We start from the raw sequence: 19,101 nt of genomic DNA on the forward strand, positions 1-19,101 counted from the left end.
CAGTCGCCGATTAATGGGAAAAGGAGGACAAACGGGTCAAAGCCCGTGGGCTACGCGCATGCTCCCAAAGTGGAGAGAGAATCACTTTTTCCGCATGTTAGTGCTACTCCCAAAGTGGAGAATTATAACACATATCACTTTTATCCATTTGAACCCCAAAAGGCATCAAAGACCCACAATTAGGAATGACAATTTATCCGCGGGTAACGGATATCCGCGACCAGTGACGTAGCCAGACATTTTAATCAGGGGGGGCCAAATAATAATCATAATATAATAAGTTCATAAAAAAGAATATAGAAGACTCCGAATAAATAACAATCTCAATAAAATCACAATATTGCTTTAGTTGCACTACAATATTACAAAAATAAAAATAAATTTCCTACCATTATAACATTTCCCTTCTATTTTTCATGTTTTGAAACCGCTGCATAATCGCTTCATTAGTAACATTTACAAATACATCCTTTTCGATGTAAGATATCAGACAATCATTTAACAGCTTATCTCCCATACGATTGCGTAGAGCACTCTTTATGAACTTCATAGCTGAAAAAGCTCTTTCTACTGTAGCTGTAGCAACTGGTAGAACCAATGACAACTTGATTAACAGATAAACTAACGGAAAAACTTCATGTTTTCTTGTAGAAACCATCTTTTGAGCCAGACTTCCGATCCCTAATAATTTTGAGAATTTTTCATCTAAGCGCACATCAAAAATAAAGTTCTCAAGCTGTCTTTCAAGTTCATACAAAGTTACTTCAAAAAATTCAGACGGGTAAAGCTTTGCAAGGCGAACCAGCTTCTTGACATCAAATGCAGAAAATGAATCTCTAGGATCCAAGCATGCCATGCATAAAAGTAACTCTGTGTTGATTTCATCAAAACAATGATTTAACTCTAGAACTTGCATATCAATCACAGAATAAAATAACTCAACTCGATAATGATGGAGATTGGTCATTTTCTCAACTCTACGTCTTCCTCTTCCTCGAGCTACATATTCATCTTCCATATCAAGCATAATTATCTCATGTGTGCTACAAAACTTGGAAACTTCAGTCAACAAAATCTCCCAACCATCATCTCTCATCGCTTGCAAACGTGTTTTTGCCACTTTAACAAGATTCATAACATTAACAATATCTTGATCCTTTCTTTGTAGCACTTGAGATAGTTCATGTGTGATTCCCAAGATTTTCCTCATAATATGTAACACAAACACAAACTCAAAGCGATTCATAACTTCTAACAAATCAATGGCTTCAGCCCTCTGTGCATCATCATTTCCATTCTTCCCAACATACTCAAGAACATCAATAATAGAAGAAAATAAATGCATTAGGTTGATAAGAGTACCATAATGAGAACTCCAACGAGTATCCCCGGGCCGCTTCAATTCCATCTCTTGATTTAATCCTCTTCCCGTATTAATTTCACCATTTGCAATACCTTCAATGATTTTTTCTCTTTGATTCTCTCGAAGCATATCTCTACGCTTACAAGAACCACCAACAACATTGCATAATCGTGTGACAGTATTAAAAAATGACCCAATACTTGTATGTTTTTTAGCAACAGCAACAATTGTGAGTTGAAGTTGATGAGCAAAACAATGAACATAATAAGCACTAGGAGTTCTCTTAAGTATCAAACTTTTCAACCCATTGAACTCACCTCTCATGTTGCTTGCACCATCATATCCCTGACCTCTCAAACTGGAAACACTTAAACCATGAGTAGAGAACAAAGAATCAATACCCATCTCAAGTGAGGTTGAAGCTGTATCACTAACATGCACAAGACCAAGAAAACGTTCAATAACACATCCATTCTTATCCACATAGCGTATATCAACACCCATTTGCTCCTTGACAGATACATCCCGACACTCATCAACTAAAATAGAGAAAAAGTCATTTCCAATATCCATAATGATAGCTTTTGTTGTCTCAACTGCAGCTGCATTTACGATATCACTTTGGATGTCAGGAGATGTAAGCTTGAGGTTGTCAGGAGCATTTTTCAATACAACTTTAGATATATCTTCATTGCAAGAAGCAACAACTTTCAGAAGCTCAATAAAATTCCCTTGATTTAAGGATCTTTCCGACTCATCATTTCCTCGAAAAGCTAAACCTTGCATAATAAGATAGCGAAGACAAACAACCGAAGCATTCAATCTACAACGATAATCAATCTTTGATTGTTTTGATACTCTAGAAAGATTCACTTCAATGTGCTGGGCTTGATTCATCAAATCTTCGCATGCCAATCTACATCTATTATGCTCACTAGTATGGTCTCCAACATGATATCTCAATCTTTCTTTTTTGCGCCAACAATTAAATCCTCCAGATACGAAAGCATCATGTCCCTTTTCACTACGCCCCGATGAAAAGAGATAACAGTTTAAACAAAAAACTGCGTCTTTTGTAATGTTATATTCTAGCCAAGTCTTGAATTCATCAAACCAAAATGGAACAAATTTGCGTTTTCGATTTCCTTCCATCCTTTGAGGAAAGTCATGATTCCGTGGCTGACATGGACCTTTCAATAAATAAGCTCTACGAACCTGCTCAATTAAATTTGGTGGATAGCTCATTGTATCAAGTCGTAGTCCCGGATCACTTGGAAGATTTTCTAAATCGATTTCAATATTCATTCCCTTTGTTGATGCTTGAGGTGGAGAATCAACTCCAATGCTCACTTCCTTTGGTAATATTTGAGGATGTTCATTCACTGATGAAGATGGAACATCTACCTTGGGAGATGCTTTCGAATAATAGCGTTTCATTTATCTAAAATATAATAAACAAAATTAAACAATAAATAAACAAATAAATAAAGATGAAACAAAGGAATAACTAAACAATTAACTCAGTTTTTGATTATACACGTTTCAAATGAAAGGAATTAAGGAAACTAGGGAAGACCACTTTGAATAAACAAATATACAAATTTCAATGGCTTTAAGAGTGTTTTTTTTGCTTTACACGTGTTGTTCAAAGCCAAATCCCATGGCCATATGTATTTTTTTTTTCTTTTCTTCCACTTTAGTCTTTGGAAATCATAGAACCTCCAGTTCAGATCGCAACAGCGCCGCGGAAGGTAATCCTTTTTTGCTATTCATGTTTCTTATTTTTATGATGATTTTCGTTGATAATTGATTATATTATTCATACGCATACCCTGTTTATTAAAGGGAAAAATCATAAAATTGAATTAGGGCTTGTGATTTGGGGATATTCTTACTCTGAATTAGTATGATGTGCAACCTGCAGTGTTGATGGAGCAGCGGTGCCGTAGTGGTGAGGGTCGTCGCAGCGTCGTCGTTGGAGTAGGGGCGGCGTTGGAGTTGCTGATTGCGGGGAGAGAGAGCGAATTTCTGGGAGAACCGCAATCAACGAGGGAGAAACTAGGATTGAAACTAAAATAATACTCCCTCCGTCCACGAAATGAGTACCCATATTTCCTTTTTCGTCCGTCCACGAAATGAGTACCCATTTCCCTTTTTGGCAAGTGTACCCCACACATCTCTTTAATTAATACACTAAAAAAGTGGGACCCTTAAACTATTCATACTACACTTCATAAATTTCTTAAAACCCGTGCCGTCCACAAATGGGTACTCATTTGGTGGACGGAGGGAGTATTATTTAATATTATTGTGAAATTACTAAAATACCCCTAGTTTTTTTTTAAATTTCCAGTGGGGCCCAGTGCCCCCACTGCCCCCCTCTACCTCCGTCACTGTCCGCGACTACCCGACCCTAATAGGTGTGGGTTTGAGAAGCATTTGATATCCACGGATAGTTTCGTGGTTACAATTCACTATTTATTTAGTTTGTGGATATGAGTTTAGATACTTATTATCCATACCTGCGAAATCCATTTACCCGTAAAAAATACCAGCGAAATATCCGCGACATACTCGTGAAATACCTACAAAATACCCTTTAAATTATGGACTTTGAATATACATATCAGATATGAGCTTTGTTGGATTTTAAATTTTAGTTGATGAATTTAGATATTAACTTTGGATTTAAACTTTGTCATTTGTTGAATCCATTATATAATTGTAGAAGAAAAATAATGAGTTCTAATAATTAGATCATATTTATTAGAATATTATCAAAATAAATAACAAATTTTAATTTAAAATTAAATTGCAAAAACATATGTAAGCCCAAATAAACGCACGAGCATCGACGCATTTGATAAATAATGTTTGAATTTGATTCAATAATAAATTAGTTAAGCTGCAGTTTAAAACACTTGACTTGCTTAGCATATTAAAACAAGAGGTGGTCTGTTGCACACTCGGGTGTACCGTACACCCGGGTTGTACTCGACTCGGATCCTGACATTGTTGGATTATCTTGACCCATTTTTTCTTGAAATTAAATGACATTACCACTAACACTGTTTTGTTTTACAAGTAACATTATTTCGAAAATAACACGAACACTATTTTGTTTTACAAATGACACTATTTCAAAAATGACACTAACACTACATGTAAATGACACTAATACTATATTGAAATGACACTAACACTTGACATTAGAGTAAAATAATCTAATTGGATTAAATTCGGATCAGAATTTGAGTCGGGTACCACCCGGGTCTACCGTAAAGAAGATTTTGTGTTAAAACAAAGATTTATCGCAACAAAAATTAGTTTTTATTTTAATAAAAGGAAAAACGTTAGAACAACTAGTAAATTGAGTCAATTCTGTGAAGATCCCGCAGTCAACTTTTGCTGGACTGCTCATTTTGTCCATATTCTCATGTGTACTTAAAACATTTCTATATAACTTACTCTCTACGATATTATTTATGAAGCTTATTTATCTACCCATTCCACATGGGTTTTACCAAGATTTATTGCAAACAAATAAAATGCAAACACGTTATAAGTGAATCAATTTGATACACCTGGCTAAATCCTAATGGTTCGTTGTCACAACAACTTCACGTGGGCCCGATCCGGAATTTTGGAATCGTATCTGTTACCGTATCCCTTGGCCATTATTCATATTTCACTTGTAATTAAGATGTAAATTTATAAAAGTTTATAAATTATTGTTACAAGAGAGAGAATAGATGATTAATGAAATTAGAATGATATAGAATTAAAATGAAAAAATCATAGTTGAATTATTTTTGTATGATAGGTGTTGCTTATAAGATAATGAGAAAATAAGTTAGCGTAGATGAACTTATTTTTTGGAGAACTTAATTTGACAGTTTATAAGTTTTTTGGAAGCTTATTTTGCCAAACACTCTAAAGAAGACTCTTAAACAACTTATAAGTTATTTTAAAAAGCTTATAAATTCAGCCAAACAGTACCCAATTAGTACTTCCAAACAAAAAACAAGATCTAAAAGAAATTGATTAGTCGTAGTTAGTACTCCCTCCGTCCCATTAATAAAGACATAGATCTTTTGGGCACGGAGATTAAGGAGAGATAGATTAGTTGTAGTGTTGTGGCCCACCACTATTAGTGTAGGTGATTAATTTTGGAATCTTTCTATTTAATGCTTTACTTGAATTTTGAATTTAATTTCCAAAAATTTCAAAAAATTTAATTCATTTAATTTAATTAAATTTTCTTTTAATCCAGATTATTTATTTTGGTTGATTTTTTATTAAACCTATATTCATTTATTGCTTATCAAAACATAATCAACATGGGCGGCTTCTCCCCTTTAAACACAAAACTAAAAGTGTGAATCTCAAAAAATGGGCGCCAACTGAGCATTTTTCATTCATAAGTTTAATTTCCCACCAAATTTTGGGATTACAACCTTATAAAAGGTGTGGTTCTTCCAGAGCACTAATCAACACAAAAACTGTCTTAGAAGCTCCAAACAAAAAAAAAAAAAAAACCATAAGATGGGTAGAAGGAAGGATTTAACAAGTGAGGAAAGGCAAGTCATGCCCTTCTTTCTTCTTCAAAATTCAACAGATGGGAAGCTCCACCATGGGACTATCACTGCAGCCATGGCGAAGTGGGGGTGTTGTCGGAGCTCCGTCTCGCGTTTATGGCAGGCTGCAAAAAAGGAGCAAGCACAAGGTCAATTAGTCTCTGTTCAAAGTAAAAAAAATCAACAAATGTAGAAGAAAAAGAGTGCAAATAGATTTAGAACTCATATCTAGTCTAGAGTTGCACAAAAGGGGAACCATTCGAAGACTAGCAACAGGTATAAATTGCTCGAAGAGTACAGTGGGCAGATGGATCTCAAATGGGCTGATCAGAGCTCATTCAAGTGCTATCCGACCCGATTTGACGGCTCCCAACAAGTTATTGAGGCTACGGTTCTCTCTTGAACAGATTGTGTATGATAGGATATGCAATGTCCTAAAGTTCAAGAATATGCACAATGTAGTGCACATTGATGAAAAGTGGCTCTACATCACCAAAGCAAACCACAAATTTTACTTAACTCCAGAGGAAACTGATCCACATCGCACATGCAAGAGTAAGAAGTTTATCAAAAAAGTTATGTTTAGTTGTGCAGTGGGCAGACCTCTATTTAATGAAGATGAGAGTGTGTTATTCGAGGCAAGATAGGGATTTTTCCTTTCACTGAGATGGTACCAGCCAAGAGAACAAGCAAGAACAGGCTGGCTGGAACAATGGAGGAGAAGCAAATCCAATCCATCACCAAAGAAGTGATGAAGGCCTGGTATATCTCCAAGGTATAGCCAAATGTAGCAAATATTGCATTCAAATGTACCTTAAATCCAGTTAATTCAAGTTCATTCCAGTTAATTCCAGTTCATTGCCTTTATATACAGTTAATTCCTGCAATTTGGGACAAATGGCCTCAATTTGCAAGCAAAACTATATATATACAGCAAGATAATGCAAGGCCACATATTAAGGACAATGATCCAGATTGGAGAGCTGCTGCAACAGCCAATGGATTTGATATCAAGATTATACATCAACCTCCAAATAGCCTAGACACCAACATCAATGACTTGGATTGGTTTAGGGCCATTCAGAGCTTGCTAGTACAATCAGTGGCCACAAATGAGCATGAGCTAGTACAAGCAGTTGAAAAATCATTTGAGGAGCTAAGTCCCCATACTTTAAATTCTGTTTTCTTGAGCCTACAGGGATGTCTAATTGAAATCATGAAAGTAAGAGGGCAAAACTGTTATAAGCTTCCACACATGAAGAAATGAATGCTTTCAAGACAAGGTGCACTTCCAATGTCATTAGAAGTGCCAAAAGAACTTGTGGAAGAGTGCATTGGATATTTGATTGAAAAAGGAGTTGTTGAAGGCATAGACCAACTGAAGGAGCAATTGGGATTACATGATGATGCATATGAAGCAATGGAGGTAGCCTTCAATCAATTGAGCATGATTGAGACTGCCTCCACTTAGCTGGAGGCAGCAACATATGCAAGAGGATGAGATTGCAATTTTTTTGTAAAGATGGTGGTAGCATATAGAAGGTGGAGGAGAATGCCTATTTTTTGTAAAGATGTAGTGCAAGTACAATCAGTTGTAAAGATGAATGCATAGGATGCTTGTAAAGAAAAATGCACAATTTTTTGTAAAGTTTAATGCATAGGAATGCTTCTAAAGATGTTGTTTTAAGTTTTTTGTAAAGATTAGTTTTTGGCAGGACAAACAAGAGGGACACTGCCCTCATACACAATATAATTACACACAAATCTTGAACCAGGGCACACACCATATGCAATCACACACAATTAGTCACAAGAAAGAACCAGGGAAGCAACCATCAATAAACCAAATGGGGACACATCCCACAATCTCATTTTTTGACATTTAATCATAGATTCTTTTATAGGGAAAATAAAATGAGCAGCAAGTTCATCATCTCAGCATTCAGTCCATCTACCACAATCGCACTCATGGAAACAATAGATGAACACAGCGGAATAACAACACAGAGGGCCACACCCCTCATACCAACAACGCATATAAGATCACAAATATCGCAACAATAAGAAAGATCTCACCCTTTCAATTCCGGGAACATGGTATAGACCATCCTTCGCAACAAGGGGGAGCACCGGAGCCACCAGTCGCCGCTGACAACCTCTTCCCGCTCACGCACGACGTCGTCCCAACTCTCCGTGCATAGGAGCGCCTTCATCGCGGTAGAGGGGCGGCGATAGATGGGCCGCCGGATCGGACTCCTTGGAACCCTCGAATCCTCCATGAAAGCACCACCGGCGGACTCCTCAGAACCCTGAAATCCGCCGCTCCCCTCATAGAAAAAACCAGACGGCGGTGACGGCAACAGAGGTATATTATCAAAGAATTCTTCATCCTCCGAATCGGGGACCAATTCAGAGTTCAAATATGCCAACCAACTGCTATTATCGGCCATAAACGCGTAGATCTAGGGTTCCAGAGAGAGGGAATATGGGGATTGGGGTTTTGGAGGAGGGCGGCGCGGATGGAGGCTGATGAAGGATGAATCATAGGGTTTCGGAGGAGGGCGGCGCGGATAGAGAGTGAGGACGACGAAATCTTAGGTTTCGGAAGAGGGCGGCGCAGATGGAGGCTGAGGACGGAGGAATCCTTGGGTTTCAGAGAGTGAGAGAGGCGGAGAGGTCGAGAGAACTTTCGAGAGAGAGAGAGGCGGAGAGGCCGAGAGAGTAGGAAACAAGATAGGGTTTTTTTTTTTTTGTTTCTTATTTATACTGTAATTAAGGTGCAATTAATTAGTGTATTTTAAAGCCCAATTCTTTCCTTATTTGGAAGTGAGTCTTTATTATTGGGACACCCCAACAAGGAAAGTGTGTCTTCAATAATGGGACGAAGGGAGTATAAGTTTAACTACCATGATTTTTCTTGTCCAAATGTCACTTATCTATAGACAAGGCATTTACATTCGTTTAATGAACGTAAAATATTTTTATATTATATATATAATTGATATTAATTAATTATCATATTTATAAATATAATTTAAATTAAACATATTTGAACTAAATATAAGAAAATTTAAAAAATAAAAAGATTATAATAACAAAAATTGATATTATGAAAAAAATAAAAAAAATATAAAGAATTGAAAAATAGATTTATTCAAAGAAAACAAGAGGAGAGATAATTTGATTAAGTTTTAATTTTTAAATAAATATAACTTTACATTTTAAATCAAATATTTGCATAAAATAGTATCAAAGTAAAACTCTTATCGTGACCTTTAATTTGATATCCATATCAAAAAATATTATAATTAGTCAAATTTCACAATTTACAAATAAACTTCAATTTTATTATAATCGCATAATTGTCACTCAATTTGAAAGTTATTTTTTAATATATTATAGATTATAGATTTGGGATTTGAATATATATATATATATATATATAATTTGTTTTAGTTGGGGAAATGAATATACTATGAGTACATTACATTTTCACATGCAACGTTTATATTTGTTTTAGTTGGGGAATTGAATAGTATTATGGGTACATTACATGCATGTTCACATGATGCAATGTTATTATGATTCAAATTGCAAATGATGAGGCTTATTTTATATACTAATATCACGCACTCCTTTACCATGAAATAATTTAATATAATTCAATAATTGAAATATAAATTAAAATTTAAGAATATAATATAACATATACTGTGAGTAGATCGATTATCTAACAACTTCACGTGGTTATATACTTATCAAATGGATTAATGTGGAATCCAATAGTCATTCCTGGCAGCTGGCTATCGATTTTCTCATGCTACTTTCTGAAAACAGTTGCTTCCATGCAATCATGAATGACCGATTCATAAATTCTATATATGTGTAGACTGAGAGGTTTTCTATAACAAGAGTACTACATATATAGTATTAGCACCAACTCCACTAAACATGAAGCTCCAAAAGATTAACACGCACTCCTCCAAACCTCAACAACTACGATATCTCGTTTCTGGATAAATGTCTGTCGCCTATGAATTTGGCTGTTCTTCTGTTCTATCAATCGAAACCGGAATCAGGCATTGGCCAAAACCTTGGTGGATTTCTACCCGCTTGCTGGAAGATACATCAAGGATGAGAACCGTGTCGACTGCAACGATGAGAGCAGAAGCTCTCGACGTCGAGCTCGTAGATCTCATCGGGAAAAGCGAGGCTCACATACTCAACGATCTCTATCCCGATCAGTATTTCCGAACTGACGAAGATGCTTCCAATCCACTCCTCTCGATCCAGGCCACCCTCGTCATCGCCGTCAGCGTTTCGCACAGGATTTTCGACATACCTTCCATCACCACCTTCATTTCCAGATAAACTGGTTCAAGTCACCCCGTCTTTCGGCATTGCGTCTCTACTCCCCTGCAAAGATCACAAAGGCATCTAGCGCCGATGGCCCCAAGATTGTTGCTAAGAGGCTGCTATTCGACAAGGCGGCTTTAACGACTCTCAAATCGAAAATAAGGCCGGAGACGACTTCAGGATCCCAAGTCGTGTCCGCCGTTATAGCCAAAGCCCTCATCGGCGTGGACCGTGCCAAACATGGGAAGAGCAGAGATTTCGTCGTTTTCCAACCAATCAACATGCGAGAGAGAACGATTCCACCTCAGTCGAAGCACATTTGTGCGAACCTGACGTTCACGACGCTGACGCCAGAGGAGATGGGAGTCCAGGAACTGGTTGATGTGATTGGCGATGGTGTTCGGAACACTGTGGCTGAGCTTGCGGGAGTGCTGTCTCCCTACAGAGATGGACGCGAGATTATCATGAAAAGTTTGGGGAGCATGATGAAAGCTTTTCAGAATCAGGAGACTAAGTTTATAGCCTTCTCCGACTGCAGCGAGTTTGGATTCTACGAAGCTGACTTCGGGTGGGGGAAGCCTGCGTGGGCGACCCTTATACCGCAGCGGCTGCGTAGCAACTCGAGTGTGCTGATGAGCAACAAAGAGGGTGATGGGATTGAGGCATGGGTGCATTTGTACCAAGATGACATGCCTTACTTCGACCAAGATGAGTGTAGTGACCCGCTTTTTATATGTTATTTAAATACAGTATCTCGATATTAAAATCTCATCTTTCAGTAAATGGAATCCAGTTAACAGTTTATGAGAATTCAGCTTACAATCCTGATTTATTTATCAGAGACGAAGTTATTATTTTAGTTTTATGCTTTTGTATCGCATGAGTAAATCGCGATGAGAATTATTGAACCATTCAGTAATTATTATTTTCAAGTTATAACTGACTTAGCGAAGTCATGTTATTTACTAATTGAAAAACAGATGCAGTTATATTTTATTAGTGCTACTAGAAGTCGTGGAATTATTCCGACTGCAAAGCAGATTAAATCCACGGATTTAATTTAAGTTATATTACAGTTTATCGATATTGGCAAACAAGAAAGCAGATATCAAACGGATACAGAAACACGATGTTTAGGAACTTGAACCATTATTTTATTTACAGTTCACGGATTACAGTTTAGTTCCCAGCTTGGGAAATTCGTATAGTATATTACAAAGGTTGGGACTTACATGGCCCACTTACTGCCACTCACTCAAATTTGAGCACAAAAGTCAAAGAGAGAGAAAGGAAAAAGTAGAGTGCTGGAGCAACAGCCGACCACCCCCTCTGCACTTTCATCTCATCAGCCATCGGCAAAAGCCCCAGAGAAGTATTTCAGCCGCCTTCCATGGCTGCCCGGTTCCCTCAAATCTCTACCTCCAGCCACCCTATGCCTGCTCATCTTTCTAGCATACTCAAGTATGCAACGTCATTTTCTCTATTAATATCAACCCAACCAACAAATGTAGTTTTTCACTCTCAACTCATTTCACCCAAAAGAGAATCAAAGAATAGCCCCAGCTCGTTCGGCCGAAGCTCTCAAGGTAAGGCTTGGCTTCAATGACTTCATTCTCTTTGATAAGTTCACCTGCATTCAAACAAGAATCATCGTTCATTTCAGTTAATTCCCCAGTTGGAACTAATCAACTACAACGAACAATACATCAATCAAACCAAACAACTGCAAGGTAAGCTCTGTCCTTAACTTTGCTATTTTCAGTCCAAGTCTCCTCCATTCGTTTCGACATGGCACCTTCAATTCATTTCAGTTATTACACATTTCTTTCAACTCCAACAACAAGCAATCAGTTCAAACACATTCAAGGTAATTCACTATCTCAAATACTCATTCCAGTAAACATTCATACCAAGCATGCATGATCATGATTAGTTTCACATGATATAAGACCCTCATAAGCATCTTGAACTTAGCAAGCACCAACTATTTGCTCTTGTACAAGTGATAGTATATACGAAGTTTCAATCGAGCATAGCATGTTTCATATGCAAAACAAGGAGAGATTGCACTTGTCTATATTCACGTTGCGAACCGGTAGAAAAAGGGGCGAGATTTTGACTTAGCTTTAGAGAGGAGTGGGCTGCTACCCTGCTCTGAATCGGGAAGCGCGACAACAGAGCTTCCAAAGGCATCGGAGCTGGAGAGTCGCTGAGGCCAACCGGAACCATGGCCGAGCAGAGACTCGTGCGCAGCAGCAGCGGTCGCTCGACAGTGGTGTTTTTCCCTTTTCTGAAAGCTAGGGCTTGACGTCGAAAGGAGAATATGGAGACGGGAATTGGATGGAACCGCTTCCAGGCAGCGGCCGCTCGCCGGATTCAGACAAGGATGCGGTCGCGGTGATGATTTCCAGAGTTAGGGCTCAACTGGGTTCTGCGTGAGGAGAGAGAGAGAGGACGTCGCCGGGGTTCGACGCGTCGGCAATCGACGCCGCCCGGAGCAGGCGGTAGCTGAGTGGCCGGAGAAGGAAGAGCCGATCGATTATGGAGAAGGGGCCGAGCGGCCGGCCTTGAGAAAGATTAGAGAGAGAAAGGCGAGAATTGGTTTTGGGGAGAGAGAGAGCCGAGTGTTAATCAGGGGATGGGCTCCTATTTTGTTTGATTTTGGGCTTTTCTTTTAATTGTGAGATTGGGCCATTTTTACTATTTTCCTGTTGGGCTCTAAATTTTAAAAGAGATGGGCTGAAGTGTATATTGTGATAGACTTTATTCTAATCCCATTTATATTTCGTTGGGCCAGTTTAATTCTTCATTTGGGCCGATTAAATTGCTTATTGGACTAAGATTTATTCTTTCCAGCCCACATTTATTTAGAATATCATTGGGACACTTCCATTATTTTATTTAGACAGCTGCAGTGCTTTAATTCGAGCCATTTATAATTAATTATCAGGCTACTTTATTGAGCCTCTTAATTAATGAGCTTATTACTATTTCCTTCAAGCCCAAATGATTTAAAGTGAGCTGCCCTTATTTATTTCATTAAAACCCCTTGTTGTGTTTAATTAATCGGCTACCTTATTTCTTTGAGCCTATTCATTATTTGAACCTACAATAATGAGTATGTTCTACTGTTAAGCCGATAAATTTCTACGAGGTCACATCTTGATTAAAGCCGAGTTAGTTCTTTTACTTCGATCGAATACAAGGACGAGATTATTTAGTTTATAATTAGAATATTCCGATGAGAAATGAAGAATCACAGCTTTATTCGACCGCAATAAACGAGAGTTAGCTAAATCTATTAAAGAGGATCAATAGTAGAATTCCCCGACTAACGTTCTAGAGAGTAGTTCATGCATACCAGAATCATGCATGGTTAATTATGCATTCTCATTCTGAGAATTTTTCCCGAGTAAATATCTTATGTATTTTCACACAATCAAGGTCAAGGTCGGGAATAACAGTCAATCAAGGAACCACCGAATCACCGAGATCGTTATCAGGTGGGTTTATTTTCAGATATATCAAATCAGTTTAATGTTACTCTCAAGCAAGTTATTTCATTACAGAATCTATGAACAGAAAGTTATTTCAGTTATTGTCTTGCCATAAAATGTTTCATTTAGTATGATATCTATCTGATGAGGCAATGCCAAATTAAAGTAATCGAATTCGGGTCTTGAGCAGTTGATAGCTATCCTGCCAGGGCTAGTGTACACCCAGGGCAGTGAGTCATCTAACGGGTTGGCCGGTCAGGTGTCCGTGAAAGGTGGCCACCTCTCCGGCACACAAGCTTTAGATATGATAAAATACAAGAGAACTTAGACTGATCAGTCGAACTTTAAGAATCTCAAAAGAATTTAGTAAGCTTGGGCCTATTTCATGAAAACTCCCTTGTTGTACTGATAAGATGGCATGACAATTTATGTTTTCAATGCAAGTTTCTATAGGTATATGTACCTACTGAGTACATTTCACTACTACAAAAGTTTACATACATAACAGTACATAGATAACGGTTTTTTTCAAAAACCGTTATGTATGAGCGCACTTTTAGGAATAGATAACGGTTTTGCGAAAATCCGTTATCTATGTAGTGTTGTCTAAATGCATAGATAACGGTTTGAACAAATGCGTTATGTTTTTGCGTTATCTATTAGTTACATACATAACGGTACTACAAAACCGTTATGCCGACCGTTATCTATGAACATCTTTTTATAACGGTTATTTTAACCGTTATATATGAGCGCCTCAAAACTGTTATGTATTATTTTTTATATTTATTTTAAAATTTAATAATATTATAAAAAATTAAAACCCTAGCCTCCCCCACCAAATTTCCCCAAATCAGACCTGCCTCTTTCTCTCTTCACCATCGTCGTGCCAGCCACCGCCGTCGCGACTCGCCGCCACGACCAGCGCCGCCTGGCACTCGTTGTGCCCCTTATCTCGCCGTCCTCTGTCTGTTTACCTGTAGCAGTAGCTGCGGAGATATCTCTCCATCTCAAACCCGCGTCGCCTGCCACCAGCCATGTCGACTCGCCGCCACGTCTCGCGTCTCTGCCACACCGGCCGTCTGTTCACCGCCCCTTTAACCCTAGGCGCCGCGATTTAATTTGAATCCAAGGTCAGTACATATGACACACACATCTTCGCTTACGCATCTTTTCCCCCTGACTCCGCCATTGTTTCCTCTGAATCGGTTCCCGACCTCAGGGTTAGGGTTCCGCCGAGCAGGATTTTGAAGAAGGCGTCGGACGGCGCGGTCGTTTACGGCAGGTATCTGCCGGAGAACAGCGGGTGGAATTGCTTTAGCAAGGTTTTTGAACATCTCATAATCATTATCTTTGATTGATTATTGCTGGTCTCTGAGCTAAAATAAGTCACGGAATTAACGGTCTCTAATCTAATATTTTTTAATGCAAAAGCTTGATTTATTTGAAAATAGGGGATTATAATGATAAGGTAATTTCGAAATCTGCATTTGATTCATATAGAGATTCTTGGGAATTCTTATTTACAAAGGTAATGTGCAGGAAAAGCCTAGTTCAATTGTTTGTAAGTATTGTTTTTCCTGCTAATGTTAACTACATTTCTTCTCTTATCCTACATATGGTAGTCATTATGTTGCTGAATCTATAAGTATATACAGTATTAGTTTTGTTAAATAGCGGTCATACCAATATCAATCTGTTAAATTCATCCCTCTTGATCCCAAGCTTGCTAATTCGGATGGAGATGAGAAAGTTAGAGGATTGGAGATTGAAAGGTGTGGCTTTTGCAGGTTTGGTGGACCTTGGAGGAGAGGAAGTGGTCCTTGTATTTACTCTTTTGTAGAAATAAAAAAAGCCTTTGAGTAGTTACTGAGCTACTTATTGGTTTCAATTATATTGTTCTTCATAGCATAAAGATTTCTTTGATTTGATAAAAACTTTATTTTCTTGGAAGAGCACTCACATCCTTTTATTTTCATGGAGATCACAGATGACCTTTTAATTTGCGGGTAGTGTAGTCAAGTTCCTTAATTCAACTTGCAGCATGTGTTTATATGGTGTTGTATCATGATTTCTGAATATTTTCAGGTTTCTCGCTCTCTTGCTGCCAGTGAAGAAGCTCTTACTTGTTGTAGATGCCTCCCAGGTGCTTCTAGATTCTTGAGGTAATGGTCTTTTTCATTAATCTGTTATTTTGGTCTCTTTTAAATTGATATTATTCTGCTTTCTGTTAAGTTAGATTTGAAGTCGGCTTGATGTTACATTCTGAACATCATGTACTGCCAACTCTTGATCATTAACAATATGTTGAGGAAAATATTGGTTAAAAATTCAAAGCCTGCATCAAATTCCAGTTATAGTTTAAGATGAATGAATAGATTTGTATCAATATATATATTAAATTCCAATAGCATTATTAAATGCTAAACATATTATAACAGTTGTTTAACCAACATTATCAATATATATTATAATATGAAATATTTAACCAACAATTAGAAAGGCTCTTCCAGATACATCTTTGGTATGAAATCTTGAATCGTCATACATTTTCTCTTCAATTAGCTTAACTTGTTTATTTCTTGAGGAAAATGTTTTCTTGAGAGAATAATGAACTAATATAATTAGTTGGTGTTGGGAAACACATGGTCAAATTGATCATCTGAAATGACAGCCAAGCATGAAATTGTCCAACACTTTAGATTGAGAGAGATGAAAAAAGTTATAGATGAATTGAGATACAATTATACTTGATCTAAAGATGTGATGCTTTACTGAATTTTCTCTGAATATAAACAGCAAGCAGTTACTGAATGGTTGATATGTGCTCTATAAATACCTTGAACCTTCACATTCCATCTATTTGATACTTAATCACCATTGCTTAGACAGTGATTTGTGACCATTTGAGTTTTCAGAAATATAATATATTAAGTTGTGAAAGGTGATTCAGGGAACTTGTATTTTCTTGACCAGGACCTGCACAACAGTTTCATGGACATTCCACATTTTCTATGAGAAGGTAAAAATTTGAGTATCTGCAATTCATTTTGTGGATATAGTTCTGTAATCTTTTATAATTCTTTTCTACTTTAGGCTTCATTCATTTTCATATAACATTCTCAAGACTTTTCTAGATAATGTATAATTAGTGACCCCTTCCTACTTTAGTTTTTTCCTAGACATGGGTTTTGTTTAAGATGCGGTATCTCCACCGACAAATTTCTTCAAATGTGCTCACAATATCTCCCTTGTTGGTACTTGCTGATTCATGTGTAATCAAAATTCTTGACTATTACACACTCAAACAATGTGAAATATGGAGATGGGGTGATAGATAGACTTGGCTTTGGCTGGCTGAGACTGTCACCTCTGGTTACACCTTAGCCAAAAATGACTAATTAATCTGATAAGCCTTCAGATAGGCCTAGAAAAAAAATGATGATGACTGAGATAGAAGCGTTCAGATAGGCCTAGAAATCTAGATTTGAACGTAACTCAAGATGCATGTCTATTTGCTGACTTCTTGAGTTGTGTGTGGGTTTTATTCCTGTTTGTTGTTTGCTTATGTTTTTCTCAGTTGAGTTACTCAAAAAGAATTAATAGGACATAATAAGGAGGTATTTGTTTTTGACCTTTCAACAACACTCGAATCATTCCTTATTGTGAAGAAAATTGTGTTGGTTTGTTGTAAGAATAGGTGATAAGAACGTGGGAAGTTCGCAACAACATTAACTTCCTTTCACTGTCATACATGAGGCGTGCTGAGGACATCAAACTTGTAAGTATAGGTGGTGTTGAGTTAATGTGGCTCGATTCTTAAAGATGGTGGTTTCAGGCACGCGAGTTTCTTTCTACGTTGGGTGACCTTAACCAGACTCTGATCTTTGCAAAGATCGACAATGTGGAGGGAATGACTCATTTTGATAATCTCCTTGAAAAAGCTGATGGAATCATCCTCTCTCGTGGGAATCTTGGGATCGATCTCCCACCAGAGAAGGTACGTTTCTCAGGATCTTGATACGAAACGCTGTCCAGGATTGCTCTAACATCAACTATTTGTATTGCATTCAGGTGTTTTTGTTCCAGAAGGAAGCTGTTCACAAGTGCAACATGGCAGGGAAGCCGGCAGTGGTGACTCGTGTCGTGGACAGTATGGCTGACAACTTGAGGCCTACTCGTGCAGAGGCAACTGATGTCGCCAATGCTGTTTTAGATGGTATCTTAGCTATAATCTGACTTGCTACATCGATGATTCTGCATTGCTCGTTGTGTTTTAGGATGATTTGTTTGCAGGCAGTGATGCAATCCTGCTAGGAGCAGAAACAGTGAGGGGGTTTTACCCTGTAGAGACTATATCCGTTGTTCGTAAGATTTGTGCTGAGGTTAGTTCATCATGTAAAAACCAACTGTTTTTCAGACATGAGACGAGACAAGATTATTCGATTATATGTGTTTGCAGGCAGAAAAGGTTTACAATCAGAATCTCTACTTCAAGAAGACAGTGAAGTTTGTTGGGGAACCAATGAGTCACCTTGAATCAATTGCCTCATCTGCTGTATGTTGCTCTCATTTCTTTTCCATTTCTATCTATATACATTTCTCTATTTTGTCTCCTATATATATGGAATGATTAAAATTCATAAAATGTTTATAGGTCCGAGCTGCTATCAAGGTCAAGGCATCAGTCATCATCTGTTTCACTTCTTCCAGGAAGAGCTGCTAGGTCTCTATCATCTTATAGATTTTTGTTTTAGCTATAAGGTAGTTGGTATTTTCAATTTTGAATCGGAATATGCAATGATGATGTATACTTGATATTTGGTTCATTTGTATAATAATGTATGAATTTTTTGGATGATATATAATATTGTTGTCGTTGATTTTATCATTTTGTCGTTTTATAAAAATTGCAAAATTTAAAAATATACTACAATTATATAAAGTGCAAAAAACTGTTATAAAAGGTGCAAAAAATCGTTATGTATTCTAATTAAAGATAACGGTTAAAATCGTTATAAAAATTGCAAAAATCGTTATAAAAAGTGCAAAAAATCGTTATAAAAAGTGCAAAAAACCGTTATGTATTCTATCAAAGATAACGGTTAAAACCGTTATAAAAAGTGCAAAAAACTGTTAACTATGATAAAAAAAAAATAATAATACATAACGGTAAAATCTTAATACATAACGGTGAAAAACCGTTATGTATTCTATCAAAGATAACGGTTAAAACCGTTATAAAAAGTGCAAAAAACTGTTAACTATGATAAAAAAAATTTAAAAAAAAATTAATACATAACGGAAA

General features: G+C 37.2%; 3 protein-coding genes and 1 long non-coding RNA gene across 4 annotated transcripts; 3 read left to right on the forward strand and 1 right to left on the reverse strand.

Annotated features, from left to right (window-relative positions):
• Positions 1-346: 346 nt before the first annotated feature.
• LOC131014189 (uncharacterized) lies at positions 347-1,388 on the reverse strand. The gene has a single exon (XM_057942081.1). It carries the CDS (start codon positions 1,343-1,345, stop codon positions 392-394), a length of 954 nt encoding a protein of 317 aa, XP_057798064.1. The 5' UTR covers positions 1,346-1,388; the 3' UTR covers positions 347-391.
• Positions 1,389-9,960: 8,572 nt separating this feature from the next.
• Positions 9,961-11,060, forward strand: LOC131018954 (pelargonidin 3-O-(6-caffeoylglucoside) 5-O-(6-O-malonylglucoside) 4'''-malonyltransferase-like). The gene is made up of 2 exons (XM_057947638.1): positions 9,961-10,147; positions 10,234-11,060. Exons 1-2 carry the CDS (start codon positions 9,961-9,963, stop codon positions 11,058-11,060), a joined length of 1,014 nt encoding a protein of 337 aa, XP_057803621.1.
• Positions 11,061-14,356: 3,296 nt separating this feature from the next.
• LOC131014190 (uncharacterized) lies at positions 14,357-15,968 on the forward strand. Its single transcript, XR_009098096.1, has 3 exons — positions 14,357-14,926; positions 15,016-15,118; positions 15,882-15,968. It is a non-coding gene; the product is annotated as an uncharacterized LOC131014190 (long non-coding RNA).
• Positions 15,969-17,672: 1,704 nt separating this feature from the next.
• On the forward strand, positions 17,673-18,681 carry LOC131014191 (pyruvate kinase 1, cytosolic-like). The gene is made up of 5 exons (XM_057942082.1): positions 17,673-17,793; positions 17,868-18,012; positions 18,090-18,178; positions 18,256-18,351; positions 18,451-18,681. The coding sequence occupies exons 1-5, from the start codon at positions 17,707-17,709 to the stop codon at positions 18,517-18,519; spliced, it is 486 nt and encodes a 161-aa protein (XP_057798065.1). The 5' UTR covers positions 17,673-17,706; the 3' UTR covers positions 18,520-18,681.
• The last annotated feature ends 420 nt before the right edge of the window (positions 18,682-19,101 follow it).

Source organism: Salvia miltiorrhiza, chromosome 3 (assembly GCF_028751815.1).
Source record: "Salvia miltiorrhiza cultivar Shanhuang (shh) chromosome 3, IMPLAD_Smil_shh, whole genome shotgun sequence".
Classification (NCBI taxonomy): Eukaryota; Viridiplantae; Streptophyta; class Magnoliopsida; order Lamiales; family Lamiaceae; genus Salvia; species Salvia miltiorrhiza.